This window comes from Schistocerca gregaria, chromosome 8 (genome assembly GCF_023897955.1).
Source record: "Schistocerca gregaria isolate iqSchGreg1 chromosome 8, iqSchGreg1.2, whole genome shotgun sequence".
NCBI classification, from domain to species: Eukaryota; Metazoa; Arthropoda; class Insecta; order Orthoptera; family Acrididae; genus Schistocerca; species Schistocerca gregaria.
The window spans coordinates 506028671-506050382 of record NC_064927.1 but is presented as its reverse complement, the minus strand read 5'-3'; the positions used below and the strand labels follow the sequence as shown (position 1 = coordinate 506050382).

Genomic DNA, 21712 nt, shown 5'->3' with positions numbered 1-21712 from the left:
TCATGACAACATGAAAGAGCACAATGTTTGAATGAACAAATGATTAAATGAGTGAAGAGCTGTTGGTCATAACTGTGCTCCAAGTGTTCAGCAGTAGAGTCCCCTCCGGGGCAATAGTTCAGAAGTGGCTTTGAGAGCATCTGTACTGATATCCTGAAGCGTATCGCTACCCATAACCCTATAAGGTAGTAGTCACCACTGCACTCTCTAGATAACTTATGGAATGTCTGACGAAAATCATGACTTTCTGTTACTACATCACACCAGGCTTTCACTCAATTTTACGTGTAGTAAAAATGAGAGAGGCAGTATGGTCTACCATCACTGAACACCAGTACACTCAATAGCCAGTTGGCTCTCACTCCACCTCTTTGTCTGCTATCTGCAGGCATTTTATTGGCTTCGACACAACAGGCTGAGCTAATTTTTGCTGTTTCTATTATTAATGTGTTTTGCCCCAGTAAAAACTTTGCAGTTTCCTTGTACAATCCTGTATATTCTCTCACCTGAAGTAGAAGTAGTAGCCTGCCACAGCACCACCTAGGGCCACTGCGATGAGGACAGCCAAAGTGATGATGGCCGCCATATAGCCGGTGACATCAGTGGGCTCCTGGTTTTCTGCCTCTGGCGGCAGGTTCTCCACTTTGATCTCCGAAGACGAAAGTAGCCTGAGTGCAAAAAGCTGAGTTAGCCAGGTAAACTGTTAAAAGCAGTGGGCAGGTTACTTAGCTCAGAATTCCAGTTCAATTTGATTTTTTATTTAATTCTGCAGATTAAATGTTTTTTGGGTGTACTAAGGGTACAAGGAACTGTTAAGCCAAAGAATATAATATTACATGTTCATTTGTTACATGAGAACTGGTGTACGATTATGTGAAGACTTAAAAATGGTGAATAAGTAAAATTACACATTTTACCTTTGTGACATAAATAAATAAATAAATTTACATTTAATCTTCATAAATTAAATTAGAATACAACATTTTAATCTTCATAAGCTATATAAAAGTACTACACTTTTATTTTAAAAGTGTAGTTTTTTCCTTAAGTCGTTTCCCCTATTCTTAAAATAAAGAATTCATTTTAACTTTAAGAATTCACTCATTTTATGAAAAGTTTGCTATAATGAAGAATGTTTTTAGTTTCCTTTTGAATATTAGCACTTCTGCAGTGTCATTTCCTTTTTTATATTGATGGGAAGCTTATTGTATCATTTACTTCTGATTTGTGGACTTCCTTCCCTGCGTACTTTCGTGGGAATTGCAGAGCTTTGGTGAAGTTGTTTCATCTCTTTTCTGTCGTGATTGTGAATGTCACAATTTGTCTAGAAGTATACCCTGTTGCTGACTACAGATATCATCATGGAGTATATGTATTGACATGTAAATGTAAATACCTGGAGAGACCTGAACAGATGCCTACACCTTTTAGTAACCTGATATACTAATCTCACTGCACAGTTTTGAAGTTCAAAAAAAATTTTAACACTTGCAGTATTTCCACAGAAGATTTTACTGTAGGAGGTCATAGAATGGAAATATGCAAAATATGACAATAGCGTTATTTCACTGTCAACGAAGTGAGAAATGATTCTCAGTGAAAAGAATGCTGAGCTAAGTTTCTTGAACATCTGATCAGTTTCCTCAGTCTGTCTCAATTGATGATCCATCTAGAGCCTAGGAATTTTTTGTGAGGGGTTTCATTAATGTTCTGATTGTTAAAGAAATCCAACGTAAAAAATTCCTCGGTATCCAGATGGACAGTCAGTTCATAATAAGGGCTAGCAGTGGGGATAGTAACAATTTGCTAACTTAAGAGTGCATTGTGGGTAAATTACCTGATCATAGGGGATGATTTCAAATTGTCATCTGTACTGCTGGAGAGTCATGCAATTAAAATGTGTCAGAAACTGGGATCCGAGAGAGATTATTCTCAACATTTTTCTGAAGATTACTTCGAGCAGTTAGAGTACCGACTCATGAGGGCAACTTCTTAGTTCTCATAGTAATTAATAGATATCAATGTGCCAAAATAGTTAATATGATTCCTTGCTCCTGTCATTACATGAACACTGAAAATGGAAGATAATGTGACCAATAACTGTCAAATAGAAAATCAATTAAAATTGTTCAGTTATGCAGTGTAAATGTCTTATGAACAGAACATCACTGTTTAAAATATTGTAACTTTGTGGCGTAAAGTAATGTTCAGTTTGGTAATTGAGGGAAATGTGGGAAGCAAAAATTGTAGGAGGAGACCATGGCATGAATACAGTAAGCAGGTGCAAATGGTTGTCAGTTGTAATAGTTATTCATAGATGAAGAGGCTTGCTCAGGATAGAGATTATATTGGGGCAATTCTCCTGGGTGTTCCTTTGTAATGGAACATTTGAAAAATGGAGTTACACATTTCAGTTCTTGCTTTTTTACCCTCAATTTCACTTCGTATTTCATTCACTAGGGACTGGACACTAACGTTGGTGCCACTAACAGCCTTTAAAAATGAGCAGAATTTCTTCTGCTTCTCTGAAACATCACTTAACCATTTCTGTGACGGAAGTCATTGAAGGCATCATACATTTCTCTCTTGACAGCCAAATGCATTTCATTCAGCATCTGTTTATCTCTAGCCCTATGCTTTGTTTCACACCTATTATGTTGTAATCTCTGTTTATTTAGAAGTTTCTTTGCACAGACTGTTTAACACAGAGGTCCCCTCCTATTATCAACTGTTCTGCTGGGTACATATTTATCCAGTGCAAGGTCAACTGTTCTTTTAAACTTGAGGCAGCGTTCCTCCGCATGCTCCTGCCCTGCACTGAAAGTTTCAGGTTCCTCACTGAGATATGACACAACCGATTCCTCGTCTGGTTTACTGAACATATATATCTATCTGCTTGTTTTAGTTGTCCTTTGCACTTTAGTAATCATTGTTGCCAAAATGCATCATAGTCACTGATATCGGTTTCAATGTGGTCACCCACAGAGATCTCATGTCAATTTGTTGCCATTAGATCCAGCATATTTCTATCACGAAAGGGGTTCCTAACTATCTGCCCTAGGCAGTTTTCAGAGAAAGCATTTAGTAAAGTTTCACAGGATGTCTTATCATATCCAACACTAAGAAAACTGTAATTTTCCCAATTAATTGTTGGATGATTACAGTATCTGCTGATGATTACAATATGACTGAGGAACTTACATACAAATGAACTGAGGCTTTCTCTAAAATTTTCAGTTACATCAGGATATGAGTCTGATGGGCGATAGAAAGATCCAATTATCATTTGATACTGTGTCTTGTCCAAACAATCTCACATGCAGCTTCATGTCTACCTTGATGGATTTGAGTTTCTTGCCTTCTGCAACAAATACACCACCTCCAGTTCCCATTCGCCTATGTTTTCGATTATAGACTTAAATTTTCCCCAAAACTCTCACTGCTATAATTTCAGGTTTCAACCAGCTTTCTGTACCTAGAATTAAGTGAACTCCACTGATTTCCATGAGCACTTCAAACTCTGGCACTTTGTTGCGAGTGCTTCTGCAGTTTACCATTAGAATTTTAATACTCTTACCTGCGGGAGGCATTTCTTTCGATCTTACACTGATACTTCCAGGTTTCTTACAGCTATTGTTATCTGAACTGGGTGGAGAGTCGCCTAATCTAAAAAACCCTTGTGTGCACACTACACACAATCAGCTATTCGAGTAGTCGCTTCTGTTGTGTAGTGCACACCTGACCCATTTAGGGGGACCCCACAGTTTTCAGCCCTATGGCGCAAATCCAGGAAATTGCAGCCTAGCTTATCACAGAACTTTCAGAGTCTCTGCTTCGATCCCTCCACTCGACATAGGATCAAAGGGCTACGATCAGGCCTGGGGACAATACTGCAGATTGTGAGGCTCACTGACACTCCACATGCAAGGCTGGTCTTCTCAAACTTCTCTACCAGTCACTGGAATGACTAAAGAATGACCTCACAGCCCAGATGACAGGCATTGTTTGTTCCAACATGTGCCATGACATGCAGGTGGTTGCACCCTGTTCCCTCAATAGCTGTTTGAATAGCCTCTTCAACATGCTGAATGAGGCCTCCAGGCCATTTCCCTAAGGGGTACCGTCATTTGACATATATCTGAACTCTCTCTCTCTCTCTCTATTCATTTAGTCGGTTCCGACTCTTCGTGACCCCATGAGCCAAATCACGCCACTTTTTCCTGTCTTGCACTTTCTCCCGTAGACCTTTCAGGTTGGCACACATTGCTTCTGTGATGCCATCGATCCATCTCTTGCCCTGACGTCCTCTTCTTCTAGTTCCTTCAGTCTTCCCCAGCATTAATGTTTTTTTCCAGCGAGGCATGCCTTCGCATTGTTTGTCCAAAGTAGGTCAGCTTTTGTTTTAACATTAGACCTTCGAGGGAGAAATCTGGTTTTATTTGCTCCAATATTGATCTGTTGGTTCTCTTTGCAGTCTGTGGAACTGTAAGAAGTTTCCTCCAACACCACAATTCGAAGGAGACAATTCTTCGCCGTTCAGCCTTTCTAATGGTCCAGGTCTCACATCCATACATCACAACTGGAAAGACCATAGCCCTCACAATACGGATCTTTGTTGCTAGTGTTATATCTCTGGAACTTATAACCTCGTCAAGGTTTGACATCGACTGTCTACCGAGCAACAGGCGTCTCCGGATTTCATGGCTGCAGTCGCCATCATATCTGAACTACTGACTATTAATAGACCCCTACGCTTTTGCGTTTGCGTCCTCCTGACACCAGACAATCCAGGTTTTCCCAAAACAGGCGAATGGAGTCCTACTGCCGTACACTTGTTGGTTAGGGGGATTGGCAAAACACCCTGACCCCTCCCTGGCCCCGTCCACCCTTGCAGGACACCTATATCTACAACTGACAGGCCACTAACAGCCAAGTGGACGAGTAATGGCAAGTCGTGCGCTTTCTGCAGAGGAGACAGGATCCACGGGTGAGGATAGTGTTGCGGCGGAACGCAGAACGCCAGTCGGGGACGAGAGAGCTGAGAGGGCTGTGGAGAAGGCGTCAGCCAATCGCACGCTGACCGACTGCTCTCCAGGACGACAACACGACAACAGCGACCTCTACACGGAGAGGACATAAGCGCCGCGCAATCTGTGTTATGTGGGACTCTAGGTGTTTCTTGAGATTCTCTTAAGGAACATCTCGTTCTCATTTGCGTGATCCAAAAGCTGTTCACAGATTGTGAGACGAAGGTCGTTCTGATCTCGACTCGTGTACTGTGGGACGAACTTGGCAGAACTCGGTGCATTCCAAAGTACTGCCACTGGATTTAATGATATGATCCGACTGAAGTGTTGCATTCTTCTGCAATCTCTCGGACACTATGTCTTCGGTTGGCACCCACAGTGTCGTTGACGTTCCTGACACCAGCGTCGTCGGCACGCGTCGGAGGGCATCCTGAACGACGGTCATTTTGAACTTTCGTCTGGCCGTTTTTAAACCCTGTTAACCATTTTTGACACAGAGTGCTGTTTAAGCACTCATCACCATTGGCTTCTTCCATAATTTGGTGTGCCTCTGTAAAGGTTTTCTCGAATGTCACGCAAAATTTGATGCAGACGGCTTGCTGCCATTTCGAAATTCGAAGACTGTGCGACACAACGTTCTACACAATACTGAACAACAACTAACAGGCAGGGATGAATGAAACTTTCAGCAGTTACGCTTTAAATATATGTGTGTGCAGGGATGCCAACCACATTTCGTTCCAACACACCATTGGCGTGAAATTACCAGTGTTCCGGAAGTATTTCAACAGACCTGGAAGATCTGTGACTTCGAAACGTCTCAACAATATAATTCGGGCAAGTAAATAAAGTATCACAAGGCCTGCAGGTAACTCACGATGACAGCAGAGGAAGTTGTCGAAAGTTTGAGTATATATAAATCTGATGAGGTAATAAATTCATGAAACATTTAACCAGTTCGACACACTATCTATTATAAGTCCATGTACACTACCTCACAAAAAACTGAAGCACACAGGTAGTTCATAGAGGCAAGTGTGATCTGTGGATGAGCATGGTCCTGTTGAGATGGCCACCACGATACTGTTTCATAGGAGGTAACACATGGGGAGACAGTAAGTCGGTGACATATCGTTCTGTTGTCAGAATTGCCTCAACCACTACCAGCTGCAGTCATACCTGATGCATCCCTACACCATAATGCTAGTAATGAAAGTGCTATGCCTCTCCAAAAACTTGGAAGAATGGAAACTGTTCTCAGGTCGCTGCCGTATTCGCCGACGATGGTTACCCAAAGCACTGCAAAACTGTCACTCGTCACTGAACACAATGCAACGCCATTCTTCAGAAGCCCACGCTTCCCGTCACAGAATCACACGAAATGCAACCGTTTGTGTTGGGTTGTTGACGGCAACCTATTCATGGGACGGTGATTCCCTAGTATCCAACGTGTGTTCTGATATGACACAACATGTTGGACGAACAGATGGATTTGTGAAGGAGCTACAGTGTTTACTCCCCCCTTCAGGTGGTCCGATGCAGTCCACCGGAACCTTGACGAAGAGTATACCACACTCGTGTTCCCATGCAGTCCAACTTCAGGCTGCTGTCACAATTGTGGATGTTGTTTGATTCATCCAGCTGGCCAGATGGAGACCCATAGAAAAGCTCTTTTGAAATTCTGTCAGGTGTTGACAAAACTGTCTCAGACAAGCACGCAGCATCTCCATGTCTTTCACAGTCATCACTCAACATCCGATGGTCATCAAGCCTCTTATGTACCCTACCAGGGCAGGTAACGACACTAAAGATAAGCAACATTACTGCATTCTTATGGCCGTTATACCTTGTACAGAGATTTGCAGCTCCAATAATTTATGGTGTGAAGTCAATGAGCAATGCAACACATTTTTCTTCTCCGCCAATTTCAATTGAAAAAATGCAGCATTTGTTGTGGGACATCGTGGAACATTCTCGATTCAGTGACGAAGCACTGTTTTGCACCGATCCATGCGATCAATGTTGGCGAATCTGGCGGCGACCTAGGAAAAGTTCCTATCCTTCCAAGGTTTTGGAGAGTCACAGCAGCGTCATTCCTGGCATTATAATGTGGGGAACCATCGGGAGTATCTTCATGTCACAGTTGTTAGTGATTGAGGCAATTCTGACAACAGAACGGTATGTCACCGACACTCTGTCTTCCTGTGTGTTACCTCTCATGCGGCTCCGGTAGATGGCTGTCCGATACATAGCCTTGAAAATAACGTCTGAAATGGAAGTTTGTTGAAAGCAAACAATTGTCATTCAGTTTGTTTTGGTGAAAAACCAAAACATCACAGGTGTTCACAGGCGTTTGCAGGAGGTCTACGGAGACCTGTCAGGGAACAAAAGCACAGTGAGTCGTTGGGCGAGGCGTCTGTCATCGTAGGAACAAGGTCGTGCAGACCTGTCCTATGTCCTGTGTGCCAGCCGGCCGCACTCAGCTGTGACTTCAGCACTGTAGGAACGTGCGGACATCCTCATTTGAGGTGATCGATGAGTCACAATCAAACGCGATCTTCTCCTTCTCAGTGCCAACGCAAGACTTCACACAACTCTACTCACCCGAGAGGAAATCACAGAACTTCGCTGGAATGTTCTTCCTTGTCCACCCTACAGTCCGGATCTCGCACCTTCTGACTTCTGTCTATTTGGCCCAATGAATGATGCACTCCACCAGAAGCAGTACGTGGATGGTGGGGAGGTTATTGAGGCAGCAATGTGGCATAAGGCCATTGCACTGAACAGAGATTATGTTGAAAAATAAGAGTGGGGAACGATGTGGTGTATTATACTCCTGAATAAAACCAACCTGCTTTCAGAAAAAAAAAATTGTTATGCCTTAGTTATTGAACGCCCCTCGTTCATATGCGCCAGTGGTGTGTACATGTACGAAGTTACGCCAAAATCCGATCGTGTTTCATGGTGCTTCAGTGTTTTTATCAGTCAGTGTATTTGTTCGCTTCGTCCTGTATCCAGGCGTCCCTCTTCAGGAACGTGCTCCAGGCAGCTCGGGCAGAGCGCGCACTTACGTCTGGAACTGCTGCACGGTGACGAGCGCCTGCTGGTCGTCCAGGGCGTACAGCAGCATGGTGAGGGCGCTGCCGGAGCGCGCCCTGGCCGCCAGCGTCCGGCCGCCCTCCGCCGCCGTGGCGTACGCCCTCAGCAGGCGCACATCCAGGCCCGTGGCGCCGCAGAGGCCCTGCACCACGGCGTCCGCGTCCTCGGGCAGCGCGCCCTCCACCGTCGCCACCAGCACCAGTTCCTCGTCCTTCAGCGGCTTCACCTGCCCAGCCACAAACAGACGGTCGGCCGATTGGTCGCTTTGAGGAGGTGCCCAAACAGGGAGCCGTTGGTCCCATTCGATTACAGAAGGATCGGGAAGGATATCGGCCGTGTCCTTTCAGAGGAACCACCCCGGCGCTTACATGAAGCGATTTAAGGAAATAATGGAAAAGTTAAATTAGGATGGCCGGACGCGAGTTTGAACCGTCGTCCTCCCGAATGCAAGTCCAGTAAGCTAACCTCTGCGCCACCTCGCTCAGTCAAAAAATAGATGATACTAAGGAATTACAGTTGTAGCCAGTCAAATGCATCTGGACAAGGTGAGCAGGGCTTTTGTCATTGGCTGGTTGGTTCATTTGGGAGAGGGCAGCAAAAGAGTGAGGTCATCGGTCCCAACGCATTAGGGAAGGATGGAGAAGAAAATCGGCCTGCCCTTTCAAAGGAACCACTCAAGCATTTGACTGAAGCGATTTGGGGAAATCACGGAAAACATAAATCAGGATGGCCAGAAACAAGTTTGAACCGTCATACTCCCGAATGCGAGTCCAATGTGCTAATCACTGCGTCACTTCGCTCGACAAACAGAATACAAGCTTGTTTGTCAATAGGGCCACATAGCCGTTAAGGCGTTTTTGTAGAAGAAAAATCGCCCCTATTACAGTCGACACGAATTCTGCAGACAAAGATCTTGCGAAATTCACCTCGATCTTTTCCTACATGAGAGCAGGAGCGCCATAGAGAGAGACTGCGTGTTCCTCGACTTATGGAGAGTATTCACTACAGTCCCACACTGTCGTTTAGTGAGCAAAATACGAGTTCACAGATATTTGTGATTAGGTCCGGTAGTGATGGGAACAAACGAATGCAAAATGTCGATTCAGTCGTTTGATGGAAAGCCGTCAACTCATTTGGCTGTAATTTTCCATATCGGTTGAATTATTCAGTCGTTCTTTTGAGTGAAACCAGCCTATGGGAGCAACCGAATAAAAACAGCCGGCGAAATCTGGCGCATTCAGTTATAATCTGAAACATCCCATCGTTTTCTCTTCTTTCGTTGTTAAATCATTATTCTTGACTGCACTATGTTATCGCTTTTTTGATTTTTATTGATTGCCAATAAGCAGCTATTACTTCAGTTCGCCCTTGTAAATGAAAGGACGTTTTCTTAATTGTGAACTTTGTGTCTAGATTTGAATACCGTAGCACTCGGCGTTGCGGGAACGAAAGAAATGATGTAACTGGATAAAAACTGATCAAGATAAATTGAATCCGATGTACAATATCTGCAAAGATGATTCATATAGGAAACTGTATTAAGGGGAGTTAGCAGGCCGGAGTGGCCGTGCGGTTCTAGGCGCTACAATCTGGAGCCGGGCGACCGCTACGGTCGCAGGTTCGAATCCTGCCTCGGGCATGGATCTGTGTGATGTCCTTAGGTTAGTTACGTTTAATTAGTTCTAAGTTCTAGGCGGCTGACAACCTCAGAAGTTCAGTCGCATAGTGCTCAGAGCCATTTTTTTTTCAAGGGGAGTTAGAACGGAAGAATTTTTTCCTACATTTTCAGATTTTTATCTCATTATAAAATTTTCAATATTCCGAGTAAAATGATTATATATATCACTTATAAACTCACGTGGGAAGTATTTTATTTTACTTTTTTAAATATAATTTACACCGGTTGAAAATGTTACGTGCATTACTTCAAATCTAATAAAATCGCTAATTTTTTTATATAGAAGGCTCTGGGTTACCGTTTTATAAAGGTTAACAGTGTTGGTCATATCCAGAAGAACATGGCCACCAGGTTGAGGAAGGTGAAACAAAGTTTGAGAGACATGAAACTTTCTGATGGTAAAATTATAAGAGACAGGCTGACACACAAAATGATTGATGAACTACAGCAGTATTATGGATGGCCATTACAAATAATACTGAGGATCTGTTGAAAATGAAGCAGGCAGTATGGTATAACTTCTTCCATGGACTGTCAACTGATGAAAAAGCAGTACGCCACCTTTGTCCTCCTGGACCTGTTTCATGGTGCAATTACCGCAATGCCCACTAGTCAAAAAGTTCATACAGCCATAAACATTCCATCCCAGCAGTAGTCATGGGCATCATAAAACTCATTTACAGAGACCTGGCAAATCATAGATTACTGAAGTGCCCACATGGTCAAACTGAGTGATACTGTTATTGCTTTTAATGATGGCTACATTTATAGGGTGAAAGTGCTACAGCATATGGGAATTAATCCTGGAGGAAACTGCATCAGAGAACTTTAACGGACGGCCAAGTTTCGCATTGACAAAGCAGAGTATGTAGCACAGTTGGCCCTAAGGAGTCCAGAAAGAAGAAAAAACTTGGAAGAAGATCAAGAGGTTAATATACAGTATGGTACAGGGTGCTTCTGAGTGACTAAAAGTAAAAAGTTAAGCATATATTAAGTGAGTTACAGTCTTTTGAAACTTTAGAAGCTGTTCCTGAAAATTTAAATTTTCTGTTGCATTTTCCCCTAAATCTCGGAAACCACTTCGAGTAGAGTATTCAAATTTTTAGGGAGTAATAACACACATATCTTTAGTCTACTGAACCAAAGAAGCCGTCCGGTAGAATTTTGCACAGAGCATAAGTTAATCATAGCTAACACTTGGTTCAAGAATCATAAAAGAAGGTTGTAAACGTGGAAGAATCCTGGAGATATTAAAAGGTATCAGATAGATTATATAATGGGAAGACAGAGATTTAGGAACCAGGTTTTAAATTGTAAGACATTTCCAGGAGCAGATGTGGACTCTGACCACAATCTATTGGTTATGATCAGTAGATTAAAACTGAAGAAACTGCGAAAAGGTGGGAATTTAATGATATGGGAATTTAATGATATGGGACCTAGATAAACTGAAAGAACCAGAGGTTGTAGAAAGCTTCAGGGAAAGCATTAGGGAACAATTGACAAGAATGGGGGAAAGAAATACAGTAGAAGAAGAATGGGTAGCTTTGAGGAATGAAATAGTGAAGGCAGCAGAGGATCAAGTAGGTAAAAAGACGAGGGCTAGTAGAAATCCTTGGGTAACAGAAGAAATATTGAATTTAATTGATGAAAGGAGAAAGTATAGAAATGCAGTAAATGAAGCAGGCAAAAGGGAATACAAACGTATCAAAAATGAGATCGACAGGATGTGCAAAATTGCTAAGCAGGGATGGCTAGAGGACAAATGTAAGGATGTAGAAGCGAGTCTCACTAGGGGTAAAATAGATACTACCTACAGGAAAATTAGAGAGACCTTTGGAGAAAAGGCAACCAGTTGTATGAATATCAAGAGCTCAGATGGAAACCCAGTTCAAAGCAAAGAGGGGAAAGCATAAAGGTGGAAGGAGTATATAGAGGGTCTATACAAGGGCGATGTACTTGAGGACAATATTACGGAAATGGAAGAGGATGTAGATGAAGATGAAATGGGAGATACGATACTGTGTGAAGAGTTTGACAGAGGACCGAAAGACCTAAATCGAAACAAGGCCCCGGGAGTAGTCAACAGTCCATTAGAACTACTGACGGCCTTGCGAGAGCCAGTCCTGACAAAACTCTACCATCTGGTGAGCAAGATGTATGAGACAGGCGAAATACCCTCAGACTTCAAGAAGAATATAATAATTCCAATCCCAAAGAAAGGAGGTGTTGACAGATGTGAAAAATACAGAACTATCAGTTTAATAAGCCATGGCTGCAAAATACTAACGCGAATTCTTTACAGACGAATGGAAAAACTAGCAGAAGCCGACCTCAGGCAGGATCAGTTTGGATTCTGTAGAAATGTTGGAACACGTGAAGCAATACTGACCCTACGACTTATCTTAGAAGCTAGATTAAGGAAGGGCAAACCTACGTTTCTAGCATTTGTAGACTTAGAGAAAGCTTTTGACAATGTTGACTGGAATACGCACTTTCAAATTCCAAAGGTGGCAGGGATAAAATACAATTTGAACAGAAACCAGACAGCAGTATAAGAGTTGAGGGGCATGAAAGGGAAGCAGTGGTTGGGAAGGGAGTAAGACAGTGTTGTAGCCTCTCCCCGATGTAATTCAATCTGTATATTGAGCAAGCAGTAAAGGAAACAAAAGAAAAGTTGAGACTAGGTATTAAAATCCACGGAGAAGAAATAAAAACATGGAGGTTCGCCGATGGCATTGTAATTCTGTCAGAGACGGCAAAGGACTTGGAAGAGCAGTTGAACGGAATGGATAGTCTCTTGAAAGGAGGATATCAGATGAACATCAACAAAAGCGAAACGAGGATAATGGAATGTAGTCGAACTGAGTCGGGTGATGCTGAGGGTATTACATTAGGAAATGAGACACTTAAAGTAGTAAAGGAGTTTTGCTATTTGGGGAGCAAAATAACTGATGATGGTCAAAGTAGAGAGGATATAAAATGTAGACTGGCAATGTCAAGGAAAGCGTTTCTGAAGAAGAGAAATTTGTTAACATCGAGTATAGATTTAAGTGTCAGGAAGTCGTTTCTGAAAGTATTTCTATGGAGTGTAGCCATGTATGGAAGTGAAACATGGACTATAAATAGTTTGGACAAGAAGAGAATAGAAGCTTTCGAAATGTGGTGCTACAGAAGAATGCTAAAGATTAGATGGGTAGATCACGTAACTAATGAGGAAGTATTGAATAGGATTGGGGAGAAGAGAAGTTTGTGGCACAAGTGGGCTAGAAGAAGGGATCGGTTGGTAGGACATGTTCTGAGGCATCAAGGGATCACCAATTTAGTACTGGAGGGCAGTGTGGAGGGTAAAAATCGTAGAGGGAGACCGAGAGATGAATACACTAAGCAGATTCAGAAGGATGTAGGTTGCGGTAGGTTCAAATTGGCTCTGAGCACTATGGGACTCAACTGCTGTGGTCATCAGTCCTCTAGAACTTACAACTACTTAAACCTAACTAACCTAAGGACATCACACACATCCATGCCCGAGGCAGGATTCGAACCTGCGACCGTAGCAGTCGCACGGTTCCGAACTGCACGCCTAGAACCGCGAGGCCACCGCGGCCGGCAGGTTGCGGTAGGTACTGGGAGATGAAGAAGCTTGCACGGGATAGAGTAGCTGCATCAAACCAGTCTCAGGACTGGAGACAACAACAACAACAACAATAACTGAATTAAAATGACATAGTGTTACTATGTATAGTTAAAATTATTTAGGATAATGTACAAAAAAGTACAGAAAATTTTTACTGTGTAAAGATTTGTCTTTCCGAAAGCAGTGGCTGAAATTCAATTAATGTAGTTCAGTAGACTCAGAACATACAGTTTAATGTCCTGTGAAAGTATGATGTCAATGGCTACAGTAGTTCCTGAATTTAACATTGTCCGGATAGGGTGCTCCAAGTCCCCTTAATTAAAAAAAATCAAAGAAAATTAAAAAAATACTATTGGCAACAAAAGCTTCTGACAGGTGATAATATATGCTTAAAAAGCTAGTGTGCCACCAAACAATTTAAATTTTTTTATCTTATAGGCTTTCTGTTCACTTCACCTCAGTGTTTACCAGAATACAATTATCGGTGACGGATGCAAACCAGCGGGAAGGAGGAGACAGAGCTTTAATAAATTTAAACAAAGAAGTTTTTGTTATTGTATCTAAATATAATTTTATAATGTAGCACCGGTTATGAACTTTTTTAAAAACAACTGGTCACAAAAGTACGAAAAATTTGTTTCCAGGTAAAGAAATACATATACATCGGAAATACTTCATTTAAAAAAAAAATTATTCGCCACTACTTGAAGTAAAATACGGTATTCGTGTCTAAAGAATGTTGACAGCCCTAGTCAAGGTTCATATATAACCGCGAAGGCTGGAAAGGTATGTAAAGGAAATCACTCAAACTCGGAGACTGAGTAAAAATATTTATAAATCTAACGTGTCTGTAGAGACTAATTTCCTTCGCTTGTTTCATTCGACTGAAAAAACTGACTAAACGAGAACATCAATAGGCTGGACAATTGGTGGTTAGAACCAGTCGATTACTACGGTTCAGGACTCCCTTACAGATAGAACAATATACGTCATTCCGAATGGCAATAAATCGGAAGATGTAAAGGTAGTTTCGAGGTTACAGCAAGGGAGTGTTATACGGCCAGTAGTGTTTACGATTTATGTTAATGGTCTAATGAGTAACAACGCTTTTATTCACAGGAAGATTGGGACGCCAGAAGAGTGAAGTGAAATGCACGACTTGCGAGGGTGTAGGGACTCGCAGTTAACACTGAAGGTAAATAAGTGTGTCGTGAAGGTAAAAGGTGAAGTGTGTAGTGCAGGCGCGTGCCCGGACTATCAGGTTGACCACAGGTGGAGTGCGACCCTTTTATTTGCGATTGTAGTAGAAGAATGAGGAGCGGCTACAGACCGTAAAAGGAGTATGCACCCAGCCACTTCTCCCTGTCTTGATCCGACGCCAGATCTCAAAACACCTCGTCCCTTATCTGCGGGGGTTCTGTTTTACGTGCTTGCGTTTCAGTCTGAGTGTCCTGCCGATTGAACCGCATCGTGCCACAGCAAAGGAGTTCAGTCAAAGAAATAATTAATGTTAATTGTAGTACGGTGAAGAGAAGGAAACGAAGTCGCTCATTACAGTCACTGTTATCCAAAACCAAAAACGTGCTTGCAGGATCTTGTGTTATACAGGCGTTGCCGACAGCAGCGCCCTATTCTGCCTTTTTATAAATGTCTGTATTTGAATACGCATGCCTACACCGGTTTCTGTGGCGATTCACTGTACAATCACATTCCACTCGACTCGAGTTCGGAACGTAGCCAGTCGAGTACAGCAGCTGGTGACGTGAACGGAGCTGTGCGTTTTACCGGCGCGAGACAGTGCAGTGTGAAAGGGGCGCGCGGCGAGGCGGAGCTGGTCGGCGGCGGCCGGGCCACGCACCTGCACGACCACGGTGTCGGTGAGCGCTCCTGCGGCGCCGGCCAGGTCGGCGACGGTCGCCGTGAAGGAGGCGCCGGAGTCCGGCAGCCCCGGCGCGTCGGCGCGCACGTACACGGCGCCCGTCTCGGCGCCCACCGTGAAGTAGCGGCTGCCCGCCGCGTCCAGGCTGAAGCGCAGCTCCGCATTCACGCCCTCGTCCGCGTCGGTGGCCTGCGAACAGAGAACACTCGAGTCAGATAATCGGTTTCGCGATCTGTGGATAATTTGTACGATTGATTACACTACTCGCCACTAAAATTGCTACACCAAGAACAAATGCAGATGATAAACGGGTATTCATTGGACAAATATACTAGAACTGACATGTGATTACATTTTCACTCAATTTGCGTGCATAGATCCTGAGAAATCAGTATCTAGAACAACCACATCTGGCCGTAATAAAGGCCTCGATACGCCTGGGCATTGAGTCGAACAGAGCTCGGATGGCGTGTAGAGGTACAGCTGCCCGTGCAGCTTCAACACGATACCACAGTTCGTCAAGAGTAGTGACTGGCGTATTGTGGCGAGCCAGTTGCTCGGCCACCATTGAACAGACGTTTTCAATTGGTGAGGGATCTGGAGAATGTGCTGGCCAGGGCAGCAGTCGAACATTTTCAGTACCCAGAAAGGCCCGTATGGGACCTTTAACATGCAGTTGTGCATTATCCTGCTGAAATCTTGGGTTTCACAGGGATCGAATGAAGGGTAGAGCCACGGGTCGTAACACATGTGAAATGTAACGCCCACTGTTCGCAGTGCCGTCAATGCGAACAAGAGGTGACCGAGGCGTGTAACCAATGACACCCCATGCCATCACGCCTGGTGATACGCCGATGACGAATACACGCTTCCAATGGGCGTTCACCGCGATGTCGCCAAACACGGATGTGACCATGATGATGCTGTAAACAGAAGCTGTATTCATCCTAAAAAATGATGTTTTGCCATTCGTGCACCCAGGTTCGTCGTTGAGTATACCATCACAGGCGCTCCTGTCTGTGATGCAGCGTCGAGGGTAACCGCAGCCACGGTCTCCGAGCTGATAGTCCGTGGTGCTGCAAACGTCGTCGAACTGTTCGTGCAGATGGTGGTTGTCCTGCAAACGTCCCCATCTGTTGACTCAGGGATCGAGACGTGGCTGCACGATTCGTTACAGCCATGCGGATAAGATGCCTGTTATCCCGACTGATAGTGATACGAGGCCGTTGGGATCCAGCACGGCGTTCCGTATTACCCTCCTGAACCCACCGATTCCATATTCTGCTAACTGTCATTGGATCTCAACCAACGCGAGCAGCAATGTCGCGGTACGATAAACCGCAATCGCTATAGGCTACCATCCGACCTTTATCAAAGTCGGATACGTGATGGTACGCATTTATCCTCCTTACACGAGGCATCACAACAACGTTTCACCAGTCGACGCCCGTCAACTGCTGTTTGTGTATGAGAAATCGGTTGGAAACTTTCCTCATGTCAGCACGTTGTAGGTGTCACCACCCGTGACAATCTGGTGTGAATGCCTTGAAAAGGTAATCATTTGCATATCACAGCATCTTCTTGCTGTGGGTTAAATTTCGCGTCTGTAGCACGTCATCTTCGTGGTGTAGCAATTTTAATGGCCAGTAGTGTATAATGATGTGGGATGAGCCATTTTACATCCAGAATAAACGATGGAATGCCACCAATAGGGAAAAGACAAATAGTTACGCACTACATAGAGGACTTGCTGAGTCAGAGGCAGAAGCAGTGAGTAGACTGCCAACCTGTCAAGCTCCTACTCACCTGGCCTCGACCTTCAGCAGTCCCCGTCCTTCACGCGGTTCCGTGCCCCCACTCCAGCACCCTCCGTGCCGCCTCCTCCTCTCTGCCCTGTGCACCCAGCAGCCTGCCTCGTCCCCACACGCACAGCAGTAGGTGAGCTGCCCCCACACATACCCTCCTGTCCCTACTCCTGCCCCTCTGCACCCCAATTCTTCTCCTCGTGGTCTAGTCGATAGCGTTGCTGCCTCTAGATCACGGGTTCCCAGGTTCGATTCCCGGCCAGGTTGAGGAATTTCTCTGCCTCGGGACTGGCTGTCTGTGTTGTCCTCATCATTTCATCATCGTCATTCGTGACTGTTCTATACTGGATTGAGTTAAAAACTGGACTGTGTAAAAATTGGGACTTTGTACGGGCGCTGATGACCGTGCAATTGAGCGCTCCCCCCCCCCCCCCCCCCACCCCCCAAACTAAATATCATCGTCCTTACGGCCCTGCTCCCTCCCACAGGAGAAGCTGATCTTCGCCCACACAAACCCCAGTGTCCATACGCCTCCCCTTTCTCTTCCTTACTCCCATCATCGAACACCAATTGCTGCTCACGTCAGAAGCAGGCGCAAAGTGCAATTGGGCCTGAGTGGCAGTAGACAGTAGCTATGTATGTGGGTGAGTTGTGCTTGTGTGAGTGTGCGTGTGGTTTGTGCTTCTGAAGAAGCAGAAAAAGCTAAAAATTTAGCAGGCTTTTCATTGTAGCTATCTGCACTCAACACCTCCTCCTTGTGGTGAGTAGCAATGTATCCTATTCCTATTACATTCACGTTACACTTTTGCCTGAAAATATGGCTATGTGTTGACCATTAACATTTTTTTTAGCACAGTTGTGAATTCCTGCACACCACCTTGTACACGTTACATAAATACAACTTCTTCCACAGAATAGAAGGAGTTGTCAAGGAGAAACTGCATTCAGGGAAGTAACAACTAAACAATTATCCAAGTTGATGCATATAATCTAGAATTCTGGAGACATACCACCATACTTTGAGAAAAATACTGTCTACACAGCCCAAAAATAACATAGGCATGTGACGTAACTAGCAGTAGACATAACACATAAATTGATCGAAGAGAGAGTGGTGTTACTGGAGTAGTATCTGAAACCAAAATATAACGGTCAATCAAAAAGTTTCGGTTTCACATCGCTGTTGCAGCATACGTAAAACGCAGCACGACTCTGATGTGGGTGTACAAGCACCGACCTGTAGGCAAGATATCAGTGAGGATTTTGTGTCTCTCTGAAGTACGTGCCCTTTTGCTTACTGATTTCGAGGAACCTGATGTCTCCATCACTGGGTAATGGTGAAGTTACGACAACTCAAGTGGAAGGCACTTGAGCACCCACACTATAGTTCTGATCTCTGCCCATGTGATTATCACGCCCTTAGTCCCTCAAAAAAGGCCTTGAAAACTCGGCGAGTCCTATCGCAGGAAGGTGTGTACCAGGCAGTAACGAACTTGTACACAGAAGGACAGAGTCTTTTACCAAATTGGTATCTTCAAGCTGGTGCGTCGGTCAGACGATTGCCTCGATGCTCACTGTAATGGCAGGCATACCGATTCTGGAGAGAACGGCTTTTCAATGAAAACTTTTTGATCGTCCCTTATAATTTTAAGAATATTATTTACCATTTCTTCTCTTGATTTATGTATATTTGGATTGATTACAATACCAGTGTCATCCTCAAGAAGTACTAATTCCGCTTGTTGTATATCAGAAGGAAGGTGGTTTACATATATTGAAACAATAGTGGACCTAAGATTGGGCCTTATGGAACATCAGAAGGGATTTCTCCAAAGTCAGAAGAGTCTCTGCTGCTTACATCAGTTGAATTATTAAGTAGAACTTTCTCATTCTTTTGGTTAGATATGACATTATCTATCCATTGATTATACAATTGTCGGCCGCTGTGGCCAAGCGGTTCTAGGCGCTTCAGTCCGGAACCGCACTGATGCTACGGTCGCAGGTTCGAATCCCGCCTCGGGCATGACTGTGTGTGATGTCCTTAGGTTAGTTAGGTCTAAGTAGTTCTAAGTTTTAGGCGCCTGATGACCTCAGTTAAGTCCCATAATGCTCAGAGCCATTTGAACCATTATACCATCAGTTCCATAAAACCTTACTTTATCCAGGAGAGTGTGATTCGCACAGTCAGCTGCCTTACATAGGTCACACAAAATACTGACTGATACTATTTTGTTATTTACTGCTTTAAAATTTGGTGAGACAACGTGTAAATGGCATTCTCAGTTCATCAACTCTTCTGCAGCGCAAACGAGGGTGATATAGACAGAGCAAAAGTCTGATGACGAAAGGACAGAGAAGGAAATCGGCCATGCTCTTTTGGAAAGAAATACTCCGGGATTTGCCATAAACGATTTAGGGAAATCACGGAAAACCTAAAACCGCATGTCTGGTAGGGGAATGGACGAGTCGTGCTCCTGAATGCGAGTCCAGTGTATCACAACTGATTCAGCTTGCTCAGTGGGGCAGTCAGCATATAATGTAACGTTATGAATAAGAAGTTGTCGAAAATTCTCAGCCATCATAGTAAGTTACCAGTGTCTGGCTGTGATTTCAGTAACAACCAAATCTCCATGCCTTCTGTTTTGCTATACTCATATTACACATACTGTTTCGACTGTTGTAATGTTATTTCGGCCGTTCTCAACGACAGTATAATATTTCAAAGTAGCATTGTAACATTGTACGCTGTGTCTCATCTGTTGGCTAAAGTTTGTACTTCTTTCTGAGACTCTTTTGTCTTGTGCTAAGGATAATAACCTACCCCTGGTCGAAGTGTAGGAGGCCGTGAATAGTCGCAGCAGTTATAAGTCATTAGCGATTTCTCAGGATATTTAAGAAATTCGCAGAGTGAGAGAGAGTTTACGGATTTAAACCAAAGTTTTCGATCAAATATCTGCAACTAGTGACAGAAGGCTAGTAGTGTTCCACAGCAATAAGGGCAAACAACAAGAAAAGTGTGAAGAAAAAGCTTCGGAACAGGGAAACGCGCTCATGTTTCGTAAGTGAAATTATAGTGCGAACTCCAGGATGTGACCAGATTCCAGGAAACGCACATGCCAACTAAAAACGCGAAGAAGTGTAAGTAATCACTCATTTCGGTAAAGAACGAGATGTGAACTGTTTTATAATCTACATATCATATATCATAACAGAGCTGCATCATTGTAGATCCCGCTGTTCATGTTGTGTCATTAAGATCTTGGATGGTGTGAAGTATGGCCTTCCTAAACCCACTGATCTGATATTCACATGAGAGTCCGACCCTGATTGATGCAAACAGCAACATCACCGAACAATAAACCATGGCTATGATTGACCCAAGTCTTGCCACTACTTAATTTCGACATGTTCTGGTAGAAGTTTCTTAGAAAAGACAAAACACCATCTTCTTACAAACATACAAAATATTAATGCAATCTCAGAATCAGAAACCCACTTTGTAATCTTTCCTTATATAGAAATTAGCCTACCAACTTTGGCGCTTATTCTGCATTGGTGATCAATTGCTTAGCCAAGTCTGTAGTAGTACATATCATGCAAATGTAATATTTACTGCATGCTGCCTACATTTTGTAGTTTTAGTGGCCATCAGTGCAGTACCAAATGTGAGGATCTAAATAGCGCATGTGTGTAGCCAATTACCTTAGCCCTTGACTCATGGTCATGCGCATATTCAACGACTGCGTACTGTGTGTCTCCAAAGCAGATAGTTCTTGTGTGTCCATTTATACACCCATCGAGTTTAGTGGTAGACATCTTCCATCTGCCTTCTATCTCTCTGAATCTTAATATATATAAAGCTGCAAATACATATGTATGTCTGGGAACTCCTCCCAGGCCCTAGACTGAAGCAGACCAAATTTGGACACAAACTCCTTGCCCAAGAAGACCAACGTAGTAGGGTTTATAACGCTCAAGCTATAATATTTAAGGAGATATGGACATGCGACCTCTTTAATCTCCTGCCATATAGGCTGCCATGCACAACAAGTACATTGTGTGGAAATACTATCGACCTGCAGTATAGACCTGATCTGGAGGGTAGCCTTCATGTCAGACTCCTTATGGACAATCAGACAGGTAACACCCCATAAGCAGATATGTTGCATCCCCCCAGCATATGCCCATCCATTTCTGTCCTTAGCCAGACAACAATGTGTCGTTTCTGCAGTGATGGCCATCAGTACATTCAGCAAGCATGCTGCATGTGTTGTGATTGTGTGGTTGCTACATGTATGCCAGGCTCTTAGCGCAGGTATATTCCACAGCATCCATTCAATGTGAAATGCCTACATGTTTCCATTCCCAATATACATATGTGCAAATACTACATTCATTACGTATCTGGAAAGGATGGCATAGTTCACTGTGTGACCTGGTTGAAAGGTATTGACACATCCTGACACTGGGTTCACCCTGTTAGCTGAATGGTAACGTGCTTGCCTCCCATGCAGTGGGTCCGGTTCGATTCCCAGTCAGGTTGGAGATTTCCTCTGCTTGTGGACTGGGTGTTGTGTTGTCCTCATC

The 21712-nt window shown here is 43.7% G+C and overlaps 1 protein-coding gene across 18 annotated transcripts in view; it reads right to left on the bottom strand.

Annotated features, from left to right (window-relative positions):
* LOC126284515 (mucin-17-like) overlaps window positions 1-21712 on the bottom strand; it is a 321811-nt gene that overhangs the window by 15757 nt on the left and 284342 nt on the right. For all 18 annotated transcript variants that reach the window (XM_049983502.1, XM_049983491.1, XM_049983495.1 and 15 more), the window contains 3 exons: window positions 15300-15509; window positions 8099-8352; window positions 507-668 (listed from right to left, as the gene is read on the bottom strand). In XM_049983502.1, coding sequence (XP_049839459.1) covers window positions 507-668; window positions 8099-8352; window positions 15300-15509 — 626 coding nt within the window. The remainder of the gene's footprint in view (window positions 1-506; window positions 669-8098; window positions 8353-15299; window positions 15510-21712) is intronic.